A 16859-nucleotide genomic window follows, 5' to 3' on the forward strand; every position below is an offset into this window, starting at 1 on the left:
CATGCCACACTAGTTGATATGGTGTTAGGTAGGAAGGAAGGAAAGAAAGAAGGAAGGAAGGAAGGAAGGAAGGAAGGAAGGAAGGATGTAAGATCATGCCAAACTAGTTGATATGGTGTTAGGTAGGAAGGAAGGAAAGAAAGAAGGAAGGAAGGAAGGAAGGAAGGAAGGAAGGAAGGAAGGAAGGAAGGATGTGAGATCATGCCAAACTAGTTGATATGGTGTTAGGTAGGAAGGAAGGAAAGAAAGAAGGAAGGAAGGAAGGAAGGAAGGATGTGAGATCATGCCAAACTAGTTGATATGGTGTTAGGTAGGAAGGAAGGAAGGAAGGAAGGAAGGATGTAAGATCATGCCAAACTAGTTGATATGGTGTTAGGTAGGTAGGAAGGAAGGAAGGAAGGAAGGAAGGAAGGAAGGAAGGAAGGAAGGAGGAAGGAAGGAAGGATGTAAGATCATGCCAAACTAGTTGATATGGTGTTAGGTAGGTAGGAAGGAAGGAAGGAAGGAAGGAAGGAAGGAAGGAAGGATGTAAGATCATGCCAAACTAGTTGATATGGTGTTAGGTAGGTAGGAAGGAAGGAAGGAAGGAAGGAAGGAAGGAAGGAAGGAAGGAAGGAAGGAAGGAAGGAAGGATGTAAGATCATGCCAAACTAGTTGATATGGTGTTAGGTAGGTAGGAAGGAAGGAAGGTAGGAAGGAAGGAAGGAAGGATGTAAAATCATGCCAAACTAGTTGATATGGTGTTAGGTAGGTAGGAAGGAAGGAAGGAAGGAAGGAAGGAAGGAAGGAAGGAAGGAAGGAAGGAAGGATGTGAGATCATGCCAAACTAGTTGATATGGTGTTAGGTAGGAAGGAAGGAAAGAAAGAAGGAAGGAAGGAAGGAAGGAAGGAAGGAAGGAAGGAAGGAAGGAAGGAAGGAAGGAAGGATGTAAGATCATGCCAAACTAGTTGATATGGTGTTAGGTAGGTAGGAAGGAAGGAAGGAAGGAAGGAAGGAAGGAAGGAAGGAAGGATGTAAGATCATGCCAAACTAGTTGATATGGTGTTAGGTAGGTAGGAAGGAAGGAAGGAAGGAAGGAAGGAAGGAAGGAAGGATGTAAGATCATGCCAAACTAGTTGATATGGTGTTAGGTAGGAAGGAAGGAAAGAAAGAAGGAAGGAAGGAAGGAAGGAAGGAAGGAAGGAAGGATGTAAGATCATGCCAAACTAGTTGATATGGTGTTAGGTAGGAAGGAAGGAAGGAAGGAAGGAAGGAAGGAAGGAAGGAAGGAAGGAAAGGAGGAAGGTGTTTTATTGACTATTTACTGTTTTTAAGCAACGTTGAATTATTTGGTACAAAGTTTTTATGGTTACACCACTTAGACATTTTTACCATAATCCTCTAATATATTCTCCTTCCTTCCTCCCTTCCTTCCTCCCTCCCTTCCTTCCTTCCTTCCTTCCTTCCCTCCCTCCATCCCTCTCTCCCTCCCTCCCTTCCTTCCCTCCCCTCCCTCCATTCCTCCCTCTCTCCTTTCCTTCCTTCCCTCCCTCTCTCCCTCTCTCCCTCCCTCCCTCCCCTCCCTCTCTCCCTCCCTCCCTTCCTCCCTTCCTTCCTCCCTCCCTGAAAACTGAAAATATGGGACACCTGAGAATGACTATTGATTAAAAACACATCCATTCATTGTGGAAAGTACTTTAGTGGTTATACATAGACAGAGTGTGGAGTAGTGTAGAAGAAGGAAGAGAGGAAGGTAGGAGGGAGGGAGGAAGGAAGGAAGGAAGGAATAGACAGAGTAGATCGAGTGTGGTGTAGTGTAGAAGAAGGAAGAGAGGAAGGTAGGAGGGAGGAAGGAAGGAAGGAAGGAAGGAAGGAAGGGAGGAAGGAAGGAATAGACAGAGTAGATCGAGTGTGGTTGTAGTGTAGAAGAAGGAAGAGAGAGGAGGTAGGAGGGAGGAAGGAAGGAAGGAAGGAAGGAAGGAAGGAAGGAATAGACAGAGTAGATCGAGTGTGGTGTAGTGTAGAAGAAGGAAGAGAGGAAGGTAGGAGGGAGGAAGGAAGGAAGGAAGGAAGGAAGGGAGGAAGGAAGGAATAGACAGAGTAGATCGAGTGTGGTGTAGTGTAGAAGAAGGAAGAGAGGAGGTAGGAGGGAGGAAGGAAGGAAGGAAGGAAGGAAGGAAGGGAGGAAGGAAGGAATAGACAGAGTAGATCGAGTGTGGTGTAGTGTAGAAGAAGGAAGAGAGGAGGTAGGAGGGAGGAAGGAAGGAAGGAAGGAAGGAAGGAAGGAAGGAATAGACTGAGTGTGGTGTGGTGTAGTCTCACCATGGCTTTACACCACAGACACCTCCAGTCCTGCAGGGCGGAGGACACTGCCGCACGTCTTATCACACACGTTACACTTCGCCGACACCGGCAGGTTCCCTTCTAACCACTGATGAGGCATCGACACCTGGGGGGGGGGGGGGGGGGGGGGGGGTCAGAGGGCAGGGGTCAGAGGTCAGAGGTCAGAGGTCAGGTGGAGGCAAGACGTTTACTGACACTGTTAAAATGCAGTAAGATTCATGTGTGTGTGTGTGTGTGTTTGTTGTGTGTGTGTGTGTGTCAAGTGTGTGTGTCAAGTGTGTGTGTGTGTTGTGTGTGTGAGGTGTGTTTGTGTCTGTTGTGTGTGTCAAGTGTGTGTGTGTGTGTGTGTCAAGTGTGTGTGTGTCTGTGTGAGGTGTGTGTGTGTCCGTTTGTGTGTTGTGTGTGTTTGTGTCTGTTGTGTGTGTGTGTGTGTGTGTGAGGTGTTTGTGTGTGTTGTGTGTGTGTGTCAAGTGTGTGTTGTGTTGTGTGTGTCTGTTGTGTGTGTGTGTGTGTGTGTGTGTGTGTGTGTTGTGTTGTGTTGTGTTGTGTTGTGTGTGTGTGTGTGTGTGTGTGTGTGTGTGTGTGTGTTGAGTGTCTGTCTGTGTCGTGTGTGTGTGTGTCTCACCCCGTCCTCGTCCTCGATGATGTCCTTCCCGATGGAGGCCAGCGTGGTCCATTTACAGTTGTTGGTGGCTCGAACTGCACAGCGTTTGTGAGCCTTAAACTTACACACTGTAACACACACACACACACACACACACACACACACACACACACACACACACACACACACACACACACACACACACACACACACACACACACACACACACACACACACACACACACAGCACTCTGGATTAATGAGTCTATCAGCTGATTCACAGTCTGCTGGTTTCTGTTTAAAGTGATGCTATTAAATCACAACTTAACTCAAACTTGATGAACATTCATTAATTATTAGTGTATGTCTGTGTGTGTGTGTGAGTGGGTTCGTGTCTGTGTGTGTGTTTGTGTGTGTGTCTGTAAGTGTGTGTGTGTGAGAGAGTGTGTTCGTGTGTGTCTGTCTATGTGTTGGTGTGTATTCGTGTGTTTGTGTGTATGTGTGTGTACCTTCACAGGACAGGCCGTGTGAGGTCACCCCTGACAGCGCCTCTCTGCAGACGTTGCAGTAGGTCGGGCGGGCGTGAGAGCAGGCGTACCAGTTGTGCATCCCACTGAAGTGGTCCATGCTGTACTGGGTGGACTGGGAGAGACAGACACAGTCAACACCTCATACTGGGAGAGACAGACACAGTCAACACCTCATACAGGGAGACAGACACAGTCAACACCTCATACTGGGAGAGACGGACACAGTCAACACCTCATACTGGGAGAGACGGACACAGTCAACACCTCATACTGGGAGAGACGGACACAGTCAACACCTCATACTGGGAGAGACGGACACAGTCAACACCTCATACTGGGAGAGACGGACACAGTCAACACCTCATACTGGGAGAGACGGACACAGTCAACACCTCATACTGGGAGTCAGACAGTCAACACCTCATACTGGGAGTCCTAACACTACAGAGAAACACACTACAGACCACAGACATCATAATTCAAAATGACATGATTTAAAATGCCACTGGTCTCAACCCTCCTGTTGTCCTCCCAGGTCAAATTGACCCCGTCTCTTTTGACTGTTCCTTCTTTCCTTCCTTCCTTCCTCCCTCTTTCTTTAATATTTCCTTTGTTCGTCCCCTTCTTCCCTCTTTCTTGGCTCCCTCCTCCTTCCTTACTTTTTTCCTCACTTCCTTCCGTCCTTCCTCCTTTCCTTCCTCCCTTCCTTCTCTCCTTACTTCCTTCATCCGTCCCTCCTTACTCCTTTCCTTCCTCCCTCCCTACTTCCTCCTTTCCTCCCTCCTTACCCCTTTCCTTCCTCCCTCCCTACTTCCTCCTTTCCTTCCTTCCTCCCTCCCTCCTTACTCCTATCCTTCCTTCCTTCCTCATCCCTTCCTCCTGTCCTTCCTTGACCTGAAGACAACAGGAGGGTTAAGGGTAAATCCACATAGATGCTATCATGCTAGATCCCAGTGTTGGATCAGACTCATCATTTCACTTTACTCTTGAAGAGAGACATGATTGTGTGTTAAAAATATTGTCTGACTTACAAAACAGAAACTCTGGGAACATAAAAGTGAATCAAATTGGATCGAGACCCTGTGAATCGGAATTGAATTGATTCAGGAAATCATTGACACTACCCAGCCCTAGCTGACGACCAATCCAATATCCTCTGCATGCCGACATTCACAGAGGCTAAATAGATAATGCATCAAAAAATAACTCAATATTAACCTTTAAACAGACAACGTGCACCAGGACATACAGACTCTTGTTAGGATGACTGGTTAAGGTGGTTGTTTAATTGTATTTGTGCCTTCAATTGGTAAACTTGAAGCTTGTGGTAGGTTTTTACTTCATCAGAAATAATAAAACTAGTATGTGTGATATTAATAATAACAAGGAAAAGCAAGAATGTCTCACTCCTCTTTATTAAATAAAACTTTCAATTGTCATGTTTTATACCTTAACAGGAGCTTCTATGAGTTGTATCTCCACCAGGATACTCATACAATCAGAAAATCCAAAATGCATCTTAAAACATTTGTGGAAATGTTTTTACTTCAGGTGCAAATGAGATAACTGGTATCATCAAATTATGGTTTTTTATATCTCATTTTCCACTCCTGCCTGTTTAAGGGTTAATAACAAACAAGCTTTAACTGTGAAAACTTGTATTAATTTAAATCATAACCAGCCTTCATTACTTTACACAAGCACATTCATTAAAAGAATAAATCTTACAGGTTTACAGACTAAAAATATAACAGCTGATTATTTTCTCCCCGTCATGAACAACGCTGAGCATTTCCTTTACCATCATGTTAGCAATGAGAGACGTAACGTTAGCTTTCTCTCTGTTGACTGTTACTAGTTTGGTGATTAGCGTCAGGTCCGTCTCCCTCAGTAACCGTCACAGCAGACAGCAGCTTTTTGTCCATGTGAAGCCACCGTAGCTCAACTCTGCTCCACATATTTCACACCTGACAACATTATCCTTTACTTTCTGGAAGCTTTTAAACCACGCTGGACTTTAGTGTGTCTTCGCCTGCATCATGTTCCCTCCAGTCAGCTAGCTAGCAGGCTAACTTACTACCGAGTCAGCTAGCTAGCAGGCTAACTTACTACCAGTCAGCTAGCTAGCAGGCTAACTTACTACCGAGTCAGGGGAGCATACCTATGTTCCCCGGGTCCTATGTTACCCGATCGCGGCTAACTCGGTTGCTAGCTCAGCGGCTAACTCCGCTGTTAGCTCGGCGGCTAACTCGGTTGCTAGCTCGGCGGCTAACTCATCTGCTAACTCAGCTAACTGTAGACAGGATCATCCCTGTGTTCCCCGGTCACACACAAAGCGGGGAACATAGGGACGATCCCCGAGTCAGCTAGCTAGCAGGCTAACTAACTTACTACCAAGTCAAAGTAGCCGAGGGCAGCAGTAAAACTTCACTCCTTTAAAAATAAGGTGGAGGTGGTTTACAAAAACTTAGACAATCCCCTAGTGGCTGAAAGTGAGAATTGCTCTGCAGTAGTTGTTAATGAACTCTTCACAGTAGACACAGCTCAACTCAAGTTTTTCAATGAAAAAAGAAAAAACACCAAACCCCGACCACAGCACAAAGGCTTTAGACCAAGTGACCGACTATTTGGTTTTAATGACACATCCCTACTACAGACAGACTACAGACCTCATAGTTTTGTCTGTTCTGGACGCTGCGCAGAGCTGCCATCCACTCCTCCATCTCCTTCCTGTTGTCTGCACACAGAATCAGACGCCTGCAGGGAGTGATGACCTACAGAGAGACAGACAGGTAGAGAGACAGGTGAGACACAGACAGGTGGAGACGGACAGACAGGTGGAGACAGACACGTTAAACTTTAGCATTAACAGGTATTTTAGATTTTGCATTTGAGGAGAAATCCAGTTGGCAGCGAATTAAACTATTGTTTTAATTATACGACCCTGTGTGTGTGTGTGTGTGTGTGTGTGTGTAGGGAGACGTTCCAGAGAAACAGACGTGGACTTCCACTTCCTGTCCAGCTGCTCCACAATGAACCCTCTGTTCTCACACTGACAGAAATAGAGACACACACACACACACACACGAGGAGGCCTTATCCGGTGTTTCTCACTCTCTCACACACACACACACACACACACACACACACACAGTAATAAAATGACTTCCATATTCCAAACTCAAAAGGGAAACTTCAGTATTTTTTCAACCTGGACTCTATTTTCTCCCCAACGTTTGTGAACCTGGTCCACTTCACCTGTAGCGTCCAAACGAAGAACATCAACCGTCGGGAAGCTCAGACAGTTAACATGTATCGCCTATTTTCTAGAGATACTCTGCTGTCTCATTCTTGTGACACATAGATATAGATAGATATATAGATATAGGTCGGTAGGTAGGTAGGTAGGTAGATAGATATACTTTTATTGATCCCAAGCTCAGAAATTACAGTGCAGCAGCAGCAGCAGCGTTACACACAGTGACAATAACAGTATAAGAATATAAAGAACAAACTATACATAATAAAATAGCAAATATAATAAAATAAATAAAATGTAATGTACAAAAGTATATACAACTAGTTGACAGTGTTGATTTTAGTGCAAAGTAGAATAATGTGCGATGTGTGTAACTGTGTGTAGAAAGTAAAGTGTGTAGTGACTGTAAGTTATGACCAGAGTAGTTTAGCTGGTATTATACAGCGTGATGTCATCATGTGGCAGGAAAGAGTTCTCGTATCGTGTATTATGACAAAGACAAATAAAGTACTTTGATCTTTGAAGGCAAAATTAGCTGCTTGCTGCTTCCGATCGTACAAAAGTCAACTTTATGTTTACTGAAATGTCCGACCTCTGACCTCTGACTTGAACACTTTGGCGCTCTGATGTCTGACAGACTGACAAAGAAGCGCCGCGGCTGAGTGACAACACAGCTCCGCATCACATTACCACAACACACAGGAGCAAACAGACATGCGGAGCTCCGTCTGAACTGGTGTGACTGGAATAAAGACACACACAGTACACACACACACAGTCACACACAGAGATACACACACTCAGAGAGACACACGGCATGGATTATGGCACAAATGTCTAAGTGGTGTAACCATAAAAACTTTGGAAGGACAGGAGGAAGGAAAGAAGGAAAGAAGGAATGCCGGAAGGAAGGAAGGAAGGAAGGAAGGGAGGGAGGGAGGAAGGAAGGAACAGAGGGAGGGAGGGAGGAAGGAAGGAAGGAAGGAAGGACAGAAGGAAAGAAGGAAGGAGGGAAGGGAGGAAGGAAGGAAGTAAGGAAGGACAGATGGAAAAGAAGGAAGGACAAGAAGACAGGCAGGAAAGATGGAAGGAAGGAAGGAAGGAACAGAGGGAGGAAGGAAGGAAGGAAGGAACAGAGGGAGGAAGGAAGGAAGGAAGGAAGGACAATAACACACCCGAGGAGCAAACACACACGCGGAGCTCCGTCTGAACTGGTGTGACTGGAAATAAACTGCAAATATTTGAAGAGCTTCATTTCCAACCATGTGACGGGCGAATGCTACTGAGGTTGGAGTCATTCCAGCGTTATGTAATCCTCCAATAATCGCTCTGTGTTTGATCTCCAGACTGTTAAAGACTTTCACTGCTTCTCATTTGGATCTCCTCATTACTCAACACAAGTCATGAGATAATAGCCGAGCTGCAGCTTTAAAGAGGAAATGATCCGTAGTCCTGCACTTTATCAGCTCAGTGAAATTTGACTTTCGACACACAAACAGGAGAAGAAACACATCACTGACCCTAAAATATAAAATATAATACATTTCATCATAATTCTTTATTTAATCCCTTTAATAATTCACTTGTGATCTGTCAAATGTGCTTCAGGACAGTTTGGGAAACATTTTTAAATAATTTCCGTTATCATGAAAATGTTCGTAATATGTTCCATCTGCTTGTCACATAAAATAAATTAAGAATAAAATATCTCTGGTCATGAGCTTTGGGTCGTGACCCAAAGAACAAGATCGCGGGTACAAGCGACTGAAATGAGCTTCCTCCGTAGGCTGGCTGGGCTCTCCCTTAGAGATAGGGTGAGAAGCTCAGTTATCCGGAGGGAGCTCGGAGTAGACCCGCTGCTCCTCCGCGTTGAGAGGAGCCAGATGAGGAGGCTCGGGCATCTAGTCAGGATGCCTCCCGGACGCCTCCCTGGTGAGGCGTTCAGGGCCCGTCCCACCGGTAGGAGACCCAGGACACGCTGGAGAGACTATGTCTCTCAGCTGGCCTGGGAACGCCTCGGGATCCCCCGGGAAGAGCTGGACGAAGTGGCTGGGGAGAGGGAAGTCTGGGCCTCTCTGCTTAGGCTGCTGTCCCCGAGACCCGACCAGGATAAGCAGAAGAGGACGGACGGTACAGTAACTATGCATGGGCCGGTATGAGATTCTGACGGTATGATAACCTTAGGTAAAAATATCAAGGTTTCACGGTATTATGATTATAGCTATAAAATGTGATATTTTGAAATGTCTGTATTTAAAAACAAAAAGAAAGATTTTTTTTTCCATTGAACGGTATTTTATTTTTAGTAAATATGTATTTAAAATAAATAATAATAAAAAAAGTGCAGTCCTTTAACTGAGGTTAAACCTGCAACTCAAGTCACGACAAATGAATTATTTTTAGTGAAAAAAACACAAAATGCAAATAAATGCAATCACTTAACCTGTGGCTCAAGATCAGAACATAAATAATAGAAAATAGGAAAAACACTTCTAAGATAAATATAAAAAATAAATGCAGCAGGAGCTTAAAACTGAATCTCAACAGTTTTTGGAGACTTGCTCACGAAACTATTGGATGTATTTCCTCCTCCCGCTGCTACTGTCCGTTACCTTCTTCCTCCAAGCCACGGCCGTCTGTCTTTTTACGGTAGCCGAAATATAAATACAGCCGACTTGGCGCTTTTAGACGGGGGGGAGTTCGGGGGCCTCGCCTCCTTCAGCCATCATACAGCCTGCAGAGCTACCTGCTTGTAACAGCAACCGGAGTACGGGAGGGGTTGGACTTTACGCTGCAGCTGCGCGCAACCTGAGCGACCTCCACTCTCTCTCTGACGAGACGTCACATTAAAAAAAAACCCGCTCATACCCCCAGACTGTATCATACCCACAGACTGTATCATACCACAGACTGTATCATACCCACAGACTGTATCATACCACAGACTGGATCATACCACAGACTGTATCATACCCACAGACTGTATCATACCACAGACTGTATCATACCCACAGACTGTATCATACCCCAGACTGTATCATACCCACAGACTGTATCATACCACAGACTGTATCATACCCACAGACTGTATCATACCCACAGACTGTATCATACCACAGACTGTATCATACCCACAGACTGTATCATACCCACAGACTGTATCATACCACAGACTGTATCATACCACAGACTGTATCATACCACAGACTGTATCATACCCACAGACTATATCATACCACAGACTGTATCCTACCACAGACTATATCATACCCACAGACTGTATCATACCCACAGACTGCATCATACCACAGACTGTATCCTACCACAGACTGTATCATACCACAGACTGTATCATACCACAGACTGTATCATACCCACAGACTGTATCATACCACAGACTGTATCCTACCACAGACTATATCATACCCACAGACTGTATCATACCCACAGACTGCATCATACCACAGACTGTATCATACCCACAGACTGCATCATACCACAGACTGTATCCTACCACAGACTGTATCATACCCACAGACTGTATCATACCACAGACTGTATCATACCCACAGACTGTATCATACCCACAGACTGTATCATACCACAGACTAGGGCTGAACGATTTATCGTTTTCTGATCGAAATTGCGATTTCAGACAGCGCGATCATGTGATCGCCAAAGCTGCGGTTTTTGCAGCGCTCCTGACTGACCCAGGATCTGTTGTGTCAACTATTTTACACATACATGCCGTCTCCCTACCATCCTGCCAAGCTCACCAATCAGAAGCGGCATGCTACTCGTGGACAGGTCACGCTAACCAATCAGTATTAACCGGCTCCTTAATTATAATTATTCAGAAATAGCTTCAGCTGGACCTGAAGTGGAGTTAGGGGATATAACCCCCAAGAAAACCAGCACGTCGGTCAGTTGGGAGTGTTTCGGGTTTGAGGCTGCAGACGTGCACCTAAAACAGGTACTGTGCAAAATCTGTCGCGCTAAAGTTGCAACATCCAGCGGAAATACAACCAATTTGTACCAGCACTTGAAAAATCAACACAAGCATTTGCATGACGAAAAAGTCCGGTGAAAAGTCCGGTGAAAATGATACTCAGGCCCACTGTAGCAAACAGACTACAATTACAGCATGTTCTGCCAGTGTAACTCCGTATGATAAGAGCAGCGGAGACACCGAGAGATTTAAAAACCTCCTCCGCACGCTGGACAGAAGATATATGATTCCCTCCCGCACCTACTTCAACCAGGTTGCCATCCCACAGCTGTACGCAGAGTGTAAATGCTGAGTGATGTAAAGATGTCAGGGAAGAGAGTATTATTGTTGATTTAAGTATTTTTGGGATTTTATTTGTTCTGCACTTCACCCTGACGTGTGGTGTCAGCCTTTGTTTAAAAAAAGATATTTGAGTTTTATTTTATTACCATTACTTGTCAAATTCACTTAAAAAGATAGTCCAGGTTTCTTAATATACAGTAGGGTTGAATAAAGTAAAGAGTTGTTGAATTTAGTTTTTCTTATTACTTATTTAACATTGTTTAGTTTTTTTGGAATTGTTTTGTATTCTATTTAGCTTTTTTTTTTTTAAATTAATACAATTAAGGATTTTTTGCCATACTTTTTTTAAGTACTCTTTTAGTTCTTCATTTGTAATAACTGCCATTGGTCTTTAGTTTTTATCCTTGCATTGGAGTAATAGCATTTAATGTTTTAATGTTACTGTACATTGTGAATATTGCACTGAAGCTTGATTTGAAGGAAATCGTGAATCAAATCGAAATCGCAATATCTGCCAGAAAAATCGCAATTAGATCTTTTCCTAAAATCGTTCAGCCCTACCACAGACTGTATCATACCCACAGACTGTATCATACCACAGGAACGGTGTGACAGAACATTTCAGTGGTTTTGAAATCGTGACTTTTTCATACCATGGTAACCCTTGAAACCGGTAACCGGCCCATGCCTAACGGTAACGGTATCTATTCACTGATATATAAATCCCTGTTTGTTCTGCTTTGCTGAATTTTAGCTTCTTATTTATCTATAATTGTGATTTACTCTTAACAACCTTTTTATGTCTTTTCATCTATTTTCTTGTGTTTATTTGACATTTTTATCTGAATGCTTCTTTTTAACGTTGGATATAAATATGTTAGAGCTGCATGTCCTCTAATCTTAAACTTATAAATACTTTGAGAGTTAAATTAAACCAGATTAGTCACATATTGAAGCTCGCAGGCTCATATAAGGACACAGAAACACACACTGACGTCACTGCTGACCAAGAGGAAACTACGTCACACACACACACACACACACACAGACACAGAGAGAGAGACACACACAGAAACACAGACACACACACACACACAGAGAGAGACACACACACTCACACATGCAGACACAGAGATACACACACACATATTAAGACACACTCACTCACAGAATCTCACACACACACATAAAGACACTCACTCACACACACATACACATACGCACTGACACACAAACACACACACACACAGAATCTCTCACACACAAACACACACACACACAGAATCTCTCACACACACACACACACACACACACACACAGAATCTCTCACACACACACACACACACAGAATCTCTCACACACACACACACACACACACACACACACACACACACACACACACACACACACACACACACACACACACACACACACACACACACACACACACACACACACACACACCTCTCCATCATTCCTGACATGTTTCCTGGCTTCTCTCCTGAATTCTGCAGCAGTTTCTTCGATTCTCAACTTTTTCCTTCTCATTTTTTCTCTCTGGTCTGAAAGTTGTTTTTTTTTCTCCTCCACAGTAAAAACTCATCTGTCTGATAAAACACTAAAGATTTTATGATTCGGTGTCGACTTAATGTCACTTTAAGATTAAAGTAGGGCTGTCAAACGATTAATTTTTTAAATCGAGATTAATCGCAGAGTTTCCATAGTTAATCACGATTAATGGCGTTTTGAATAGCATGTTTAAAATCCTGTTATTTTCCATTTGAAGGCAGTTTTAAGCCCATAATGTAAAGCATTTCTTACCAGAGTGTCTTAACTGGGAATCAATCACAGCTCTGCTGCGACTCCCACACTCCAAAATGGTCCTTTGGTGGAGCTGAGGCTGGCTTGGCTGCACCTGGGTGTTTAGCGTGGAGGTGCTAACTCAAACTCCACGTACTCCGGTGGTAGTTAAACTCCGTTTGACACAGGTTGCATTTTACTTTTGACTTGTCAACTGAAGCGTCTGGAAGTGTTTTAAAGTTAAACAAGCCGTTCAAAAGTCCAGTAGCTCTCTTACTTTCCATCAGCGCGGTAGGTTTACTGCAGGAGGCCACTTCAAAGCATAGCGCTACAGCTAGAGGAGCCGTCTACGGGGGAGTAGAAGGGACAAAAAGGCTTGACACATTAAAATGAGATTTAAAAAAATTAACGCGTTATGGATTGCATTAATCTGATCACGATTAAGGCGTTAACGCTGACAGCCCTAATTTTAATATGTTTCTTGCTTTGGACAGAAACAGTATCTAGTTTATCTTTCTGGTTTGTGTTTACTGGACTCTAAAATCTAAATAATCTCATTTAAATTACAGCAGCATGTAGGTTAAATGTAATATTCAGTCACTACATTAGTACATATTTCTGGGTCATTGATGTTTATGTTTGTCTCCATGAGGTTTAGTTTAAATTTAAAGGGTTAAAATGTGAAAATAAACGTATGAATAACTTCACACATTCTTTTTTTGTGGACCCAGCATCAAATTTCTGCTTTTAATCCATTTAGAGAGAATATATTAGAGGATTATGGCAAACATGTCTAAGTGGTGTAACCATAAAAACTTTGTACCAACTAGTTTGGCATGATCTTTCTTCCTTCCTTCCTTCCTTCCTTCCTTCCTTCCTTCCTTCCTTCCTTCCTTCCTACCTAACACCATATCAACTAGTTTGGCATGATCTTACATTATAACTTTTATATTAAATAAAGCTAATGGAATACTATTGTTCTAAATATTACATTTCATCTGGAGAATCATGTTTGTGGTTACACCATTTGACATTTTCAGGAGCATTCAGTCTTTTGGTATAAAATGGTTTAAATGTCATTTCAAATCTCTCTTATTGATCTTTGTGTAATATATTGATTATATTGAACTGGTCGTAACCTCCATGATGTCTTGCTGCGGAGTTCAGTCTGAATTTAAACCTGATGCTGCTTTTAAATCTAGTTTCACTCATTTATGGATTCATCATCTTGCCAACGTTTAATATCACTGACACTACATTAAACTACTTTACTGTAGTACAGTTAGAGGTACTTGTACTTTACTGTAGTACAGTTAGAGGTACTAGTTCTTTACTGTAGTACAGTTAGAGGTACTAGTACTTTACTGTAGTACAGTTAGAGGTACTAGTACTTTACTGTAGTACAGTTAGAGGTACTTGTACTTTACTGTAGTACAGTTTGAAGTATTTGTACTTTACTGTAGTACAGTTTGAAGTATTTGTACTTTACTGTAGTACAGTTTGAAGTATTTGTACTTTACTGTAGTACAGTTTGAGGTACTTTACTGTAGTACAGTTTGAGGTACTAGTACTTTACTGTAGTACAGTTTGAAGTACTTCGACCTTTGACCCCTGCCTGATGTTAATCTACAGTCGTGACGTCTGAGAGGAGAGGAGCTCTCTTACCGTTTCTCTTTGGGTTTCTTCTTCACCTCCCAGAAAAAACAAGACGTCCTGAAACACGGACTAACTGAGGATCCAGACGCGGTTCGGGTCCCGACTCACAATAATCCACCATGAGACCTGGTCTGGTTTCAGTCCCGTCGGAGGGTTCAGACCTCAGAGCAGACCTGGATCTGCTCTGATGGCTCGTCTCTCGTCTGTCCTGCTCTGCTGCTACTGCCTCCTCTAGCCCCACCCACATCCTCCCCTATGACTCAAACCTACTTCCTGTCTGTCGTCATGCCGACCCCCCGATGGAGGGGAGGGGGGGGGGGTCGAGGGAGGGATTTCAGAGAACCACCGCACAGAAGAAGAAGAAGAAGAAGAAGGAGAAGTCTTAAAAACTACTAAATGTCCAGAGAGAGTGAACTAACACACACACACACACACACAGAGAGAGAGAGAGACACACACACACACACACAAATGATAACAGCTGTAGTTTATGAGGAGCAGAGAGCAGCGTCACACACACACACACACAGAGCTATAAATACACTCAGTCACATGTAAACAGAGTGATCATCTCACACACACACACACACACACACACACACACACACACAGCCCCACCCTGCAGTTTAAACAGTCTGTAAATAGACATCAAAGACATTAACAGGAAGTTCCTCTGACTGTTCGCTGAGAAACTTTCATTCTTTAAATAAACTTTATATTTATTTTATTTGGGTACTTTTTTGTTTCTCACCGTCAACTTTGTGACATAAAAACATTTAGTAACTTTGGATCTTTCTGTGCTTTTATTCTTTTTATACAATTGACCCGTTTTTAACATTTAACAGCTGTAAAAAAAAAAAGTCTTTTATTGTGAAATGTGAAGACTAGGGCTGTCAAACGATTAATTTTTTAAATCAAGATTAATCGCAGAGTTTCCATAGTTAATCGCGATTAATGGCGTTTTGAATTGCATGTTTAAAATCCTGTTATTTTCCATTTGAAGGCAGTTTTAAGCCCATAATGTAAAGCATTTCTTACCAGAGTGTCTTAACTGGGAATCAATCACGGCTCTGCTGCGACTCCCACACTCCAAAATGGTCCTTTGGTGGAGCTGAGGCTGGCTTGGCTGCACCTGGGTGTTTAGCGTGGAGGTGCTAACTCAAACTCCACGTACTCCGGTGGTAGTTAAACTCCGTTTGACACAGGTTGCATTTTACTTTTGACTTGTCAACTGAAGCGTCTGGAAGTGTTTTAAAGTTAAACAAGCCGTTCAAAAGTCCAGTAGCTCTCTTACTTTCCATCAGCGCGGTAGGTTTACTGCAGGAGGCCACTTCAAAGCATAGCGCTACAGCTAGAGGAGCCGTCTACGGGGGAGTAGAAGGGACAAAAAGGCTTGCAACATTGAAATGAGATAAAAAAATTAACGTGTTAACGCTGACAGCCCTAGTGAAGATGCCACATCGGCCATCGGACCTGTGTGCTGCTCAAACGTATCTATTCCATTTAGTTCAGGGCTGGCTGCATGGTCAGCATCTTTGGTTCAGTGTCTGTCCAATCAAAACAACCATGATCCATGACCGTAATATTGGTTTCAGTTAAATGATTGTCTGGTGATTTACAGACAAACACACACATTTTGCTTAAATAGAGCAATGTTTTTCTTCTAAGAATGATACGTTTCTGTTTTGTTGGTTATTTCATGGCCCCTAGTACCAAAAAAATAAATTAAAAAAAATAAAATACCGTCACCGTGAAATACCGCGGTATACTGTACTAACACCGTCACCGTACCGCTACACCCCTAGTTTGGACTCACTGTGAAGCTGTTGTTGAAGTTCTTGGTGCTGGACTCGGCCACGCTGGCGTCCGTCAGGTCCACCTCGTCAAAGATGATGGACTGTAGAGACGAGACGGAGACACGCTGATGATGATTCCTGTTCAACTAAAAACTTTATTAAAACGTTCTTTAAGATGAAACTTTATTAACACTGATCGTTTTTATCATTTCATTCTTTTCATGTCGTTTAATCGTTCAATTCTTCACTTGTTATATAACTTTGGATCATTTATCCTCTTCCTCTCTTCTTCCTCCTCTCCTCCCCTCCACCTCTCCTCTCTTCCTCCTCCTCCTCCTCCTCCCCTTCCTCTCCTCCTTTACTCCTCCTCCACCTCCTCTTCTCTTCTCTTCCACTCCTCCTCCACCTCTCTTCCTCCTCCTCTACTCCACCTCTTCATCTCTTCCTCCTCCTCCTCCACCTCCTCTTCTCTTCCTCTCCTCTCCTCCTCCCCTTCCTCTCCTCCTCTCTTCCTCTCCTCCTCCACCTCTCTTCCTCCTCCCCTCCACCTCTCTTCTTTCTCCTCTCCTCCTCCTCTACTCCACCTCTTCCTCCTTTCCT

General features: G+C 43.4%; 1 protein-coding gene across 1 annotated transcript in view; it reads right to left on the bottom strand.

Moving 5' to 3' along the window:
* The window catches only part of LOC128360912 (diacylglycerol kinase delta-like), a 43127-nt gene that overhangs the window by 20197 nt on the left and 6071 nt on the right, over nucleotides 1-16859 (bottom strand). The window contains 6 exon segments of the mRNA XM_053321467.1: nucleotides 2303-2338; nucleotides 2340-2429; nucleotides 2949-3055; nucleotides 3437-3569; nucleotides 6127-6231; nucleotides 16280-16360. Coding sequence (XP_053177442.1) covers nucleotides 2303-2338; nucleotides 2340-2429; nucleotides 2949-3055; nucleotides 3437-3569; nucleotides 6127-6231; nucleotides 16280-16360 — 552 coding nt within the window.

This window comes from Scomber japonicus, chromosome 6 (assembly GCF_027409825.1).
Source record: "Scomber japonicus isolate fScoJap1 chromosome 6, fScoJap1.pri, whole genome shotgun sequence".
Taxonomy (NCBI): Eukaryota; Metazoa; Chordata; class Actinopteri; order Scombriformes; family Scombridae; genus Scomber; species Scomber japonicus.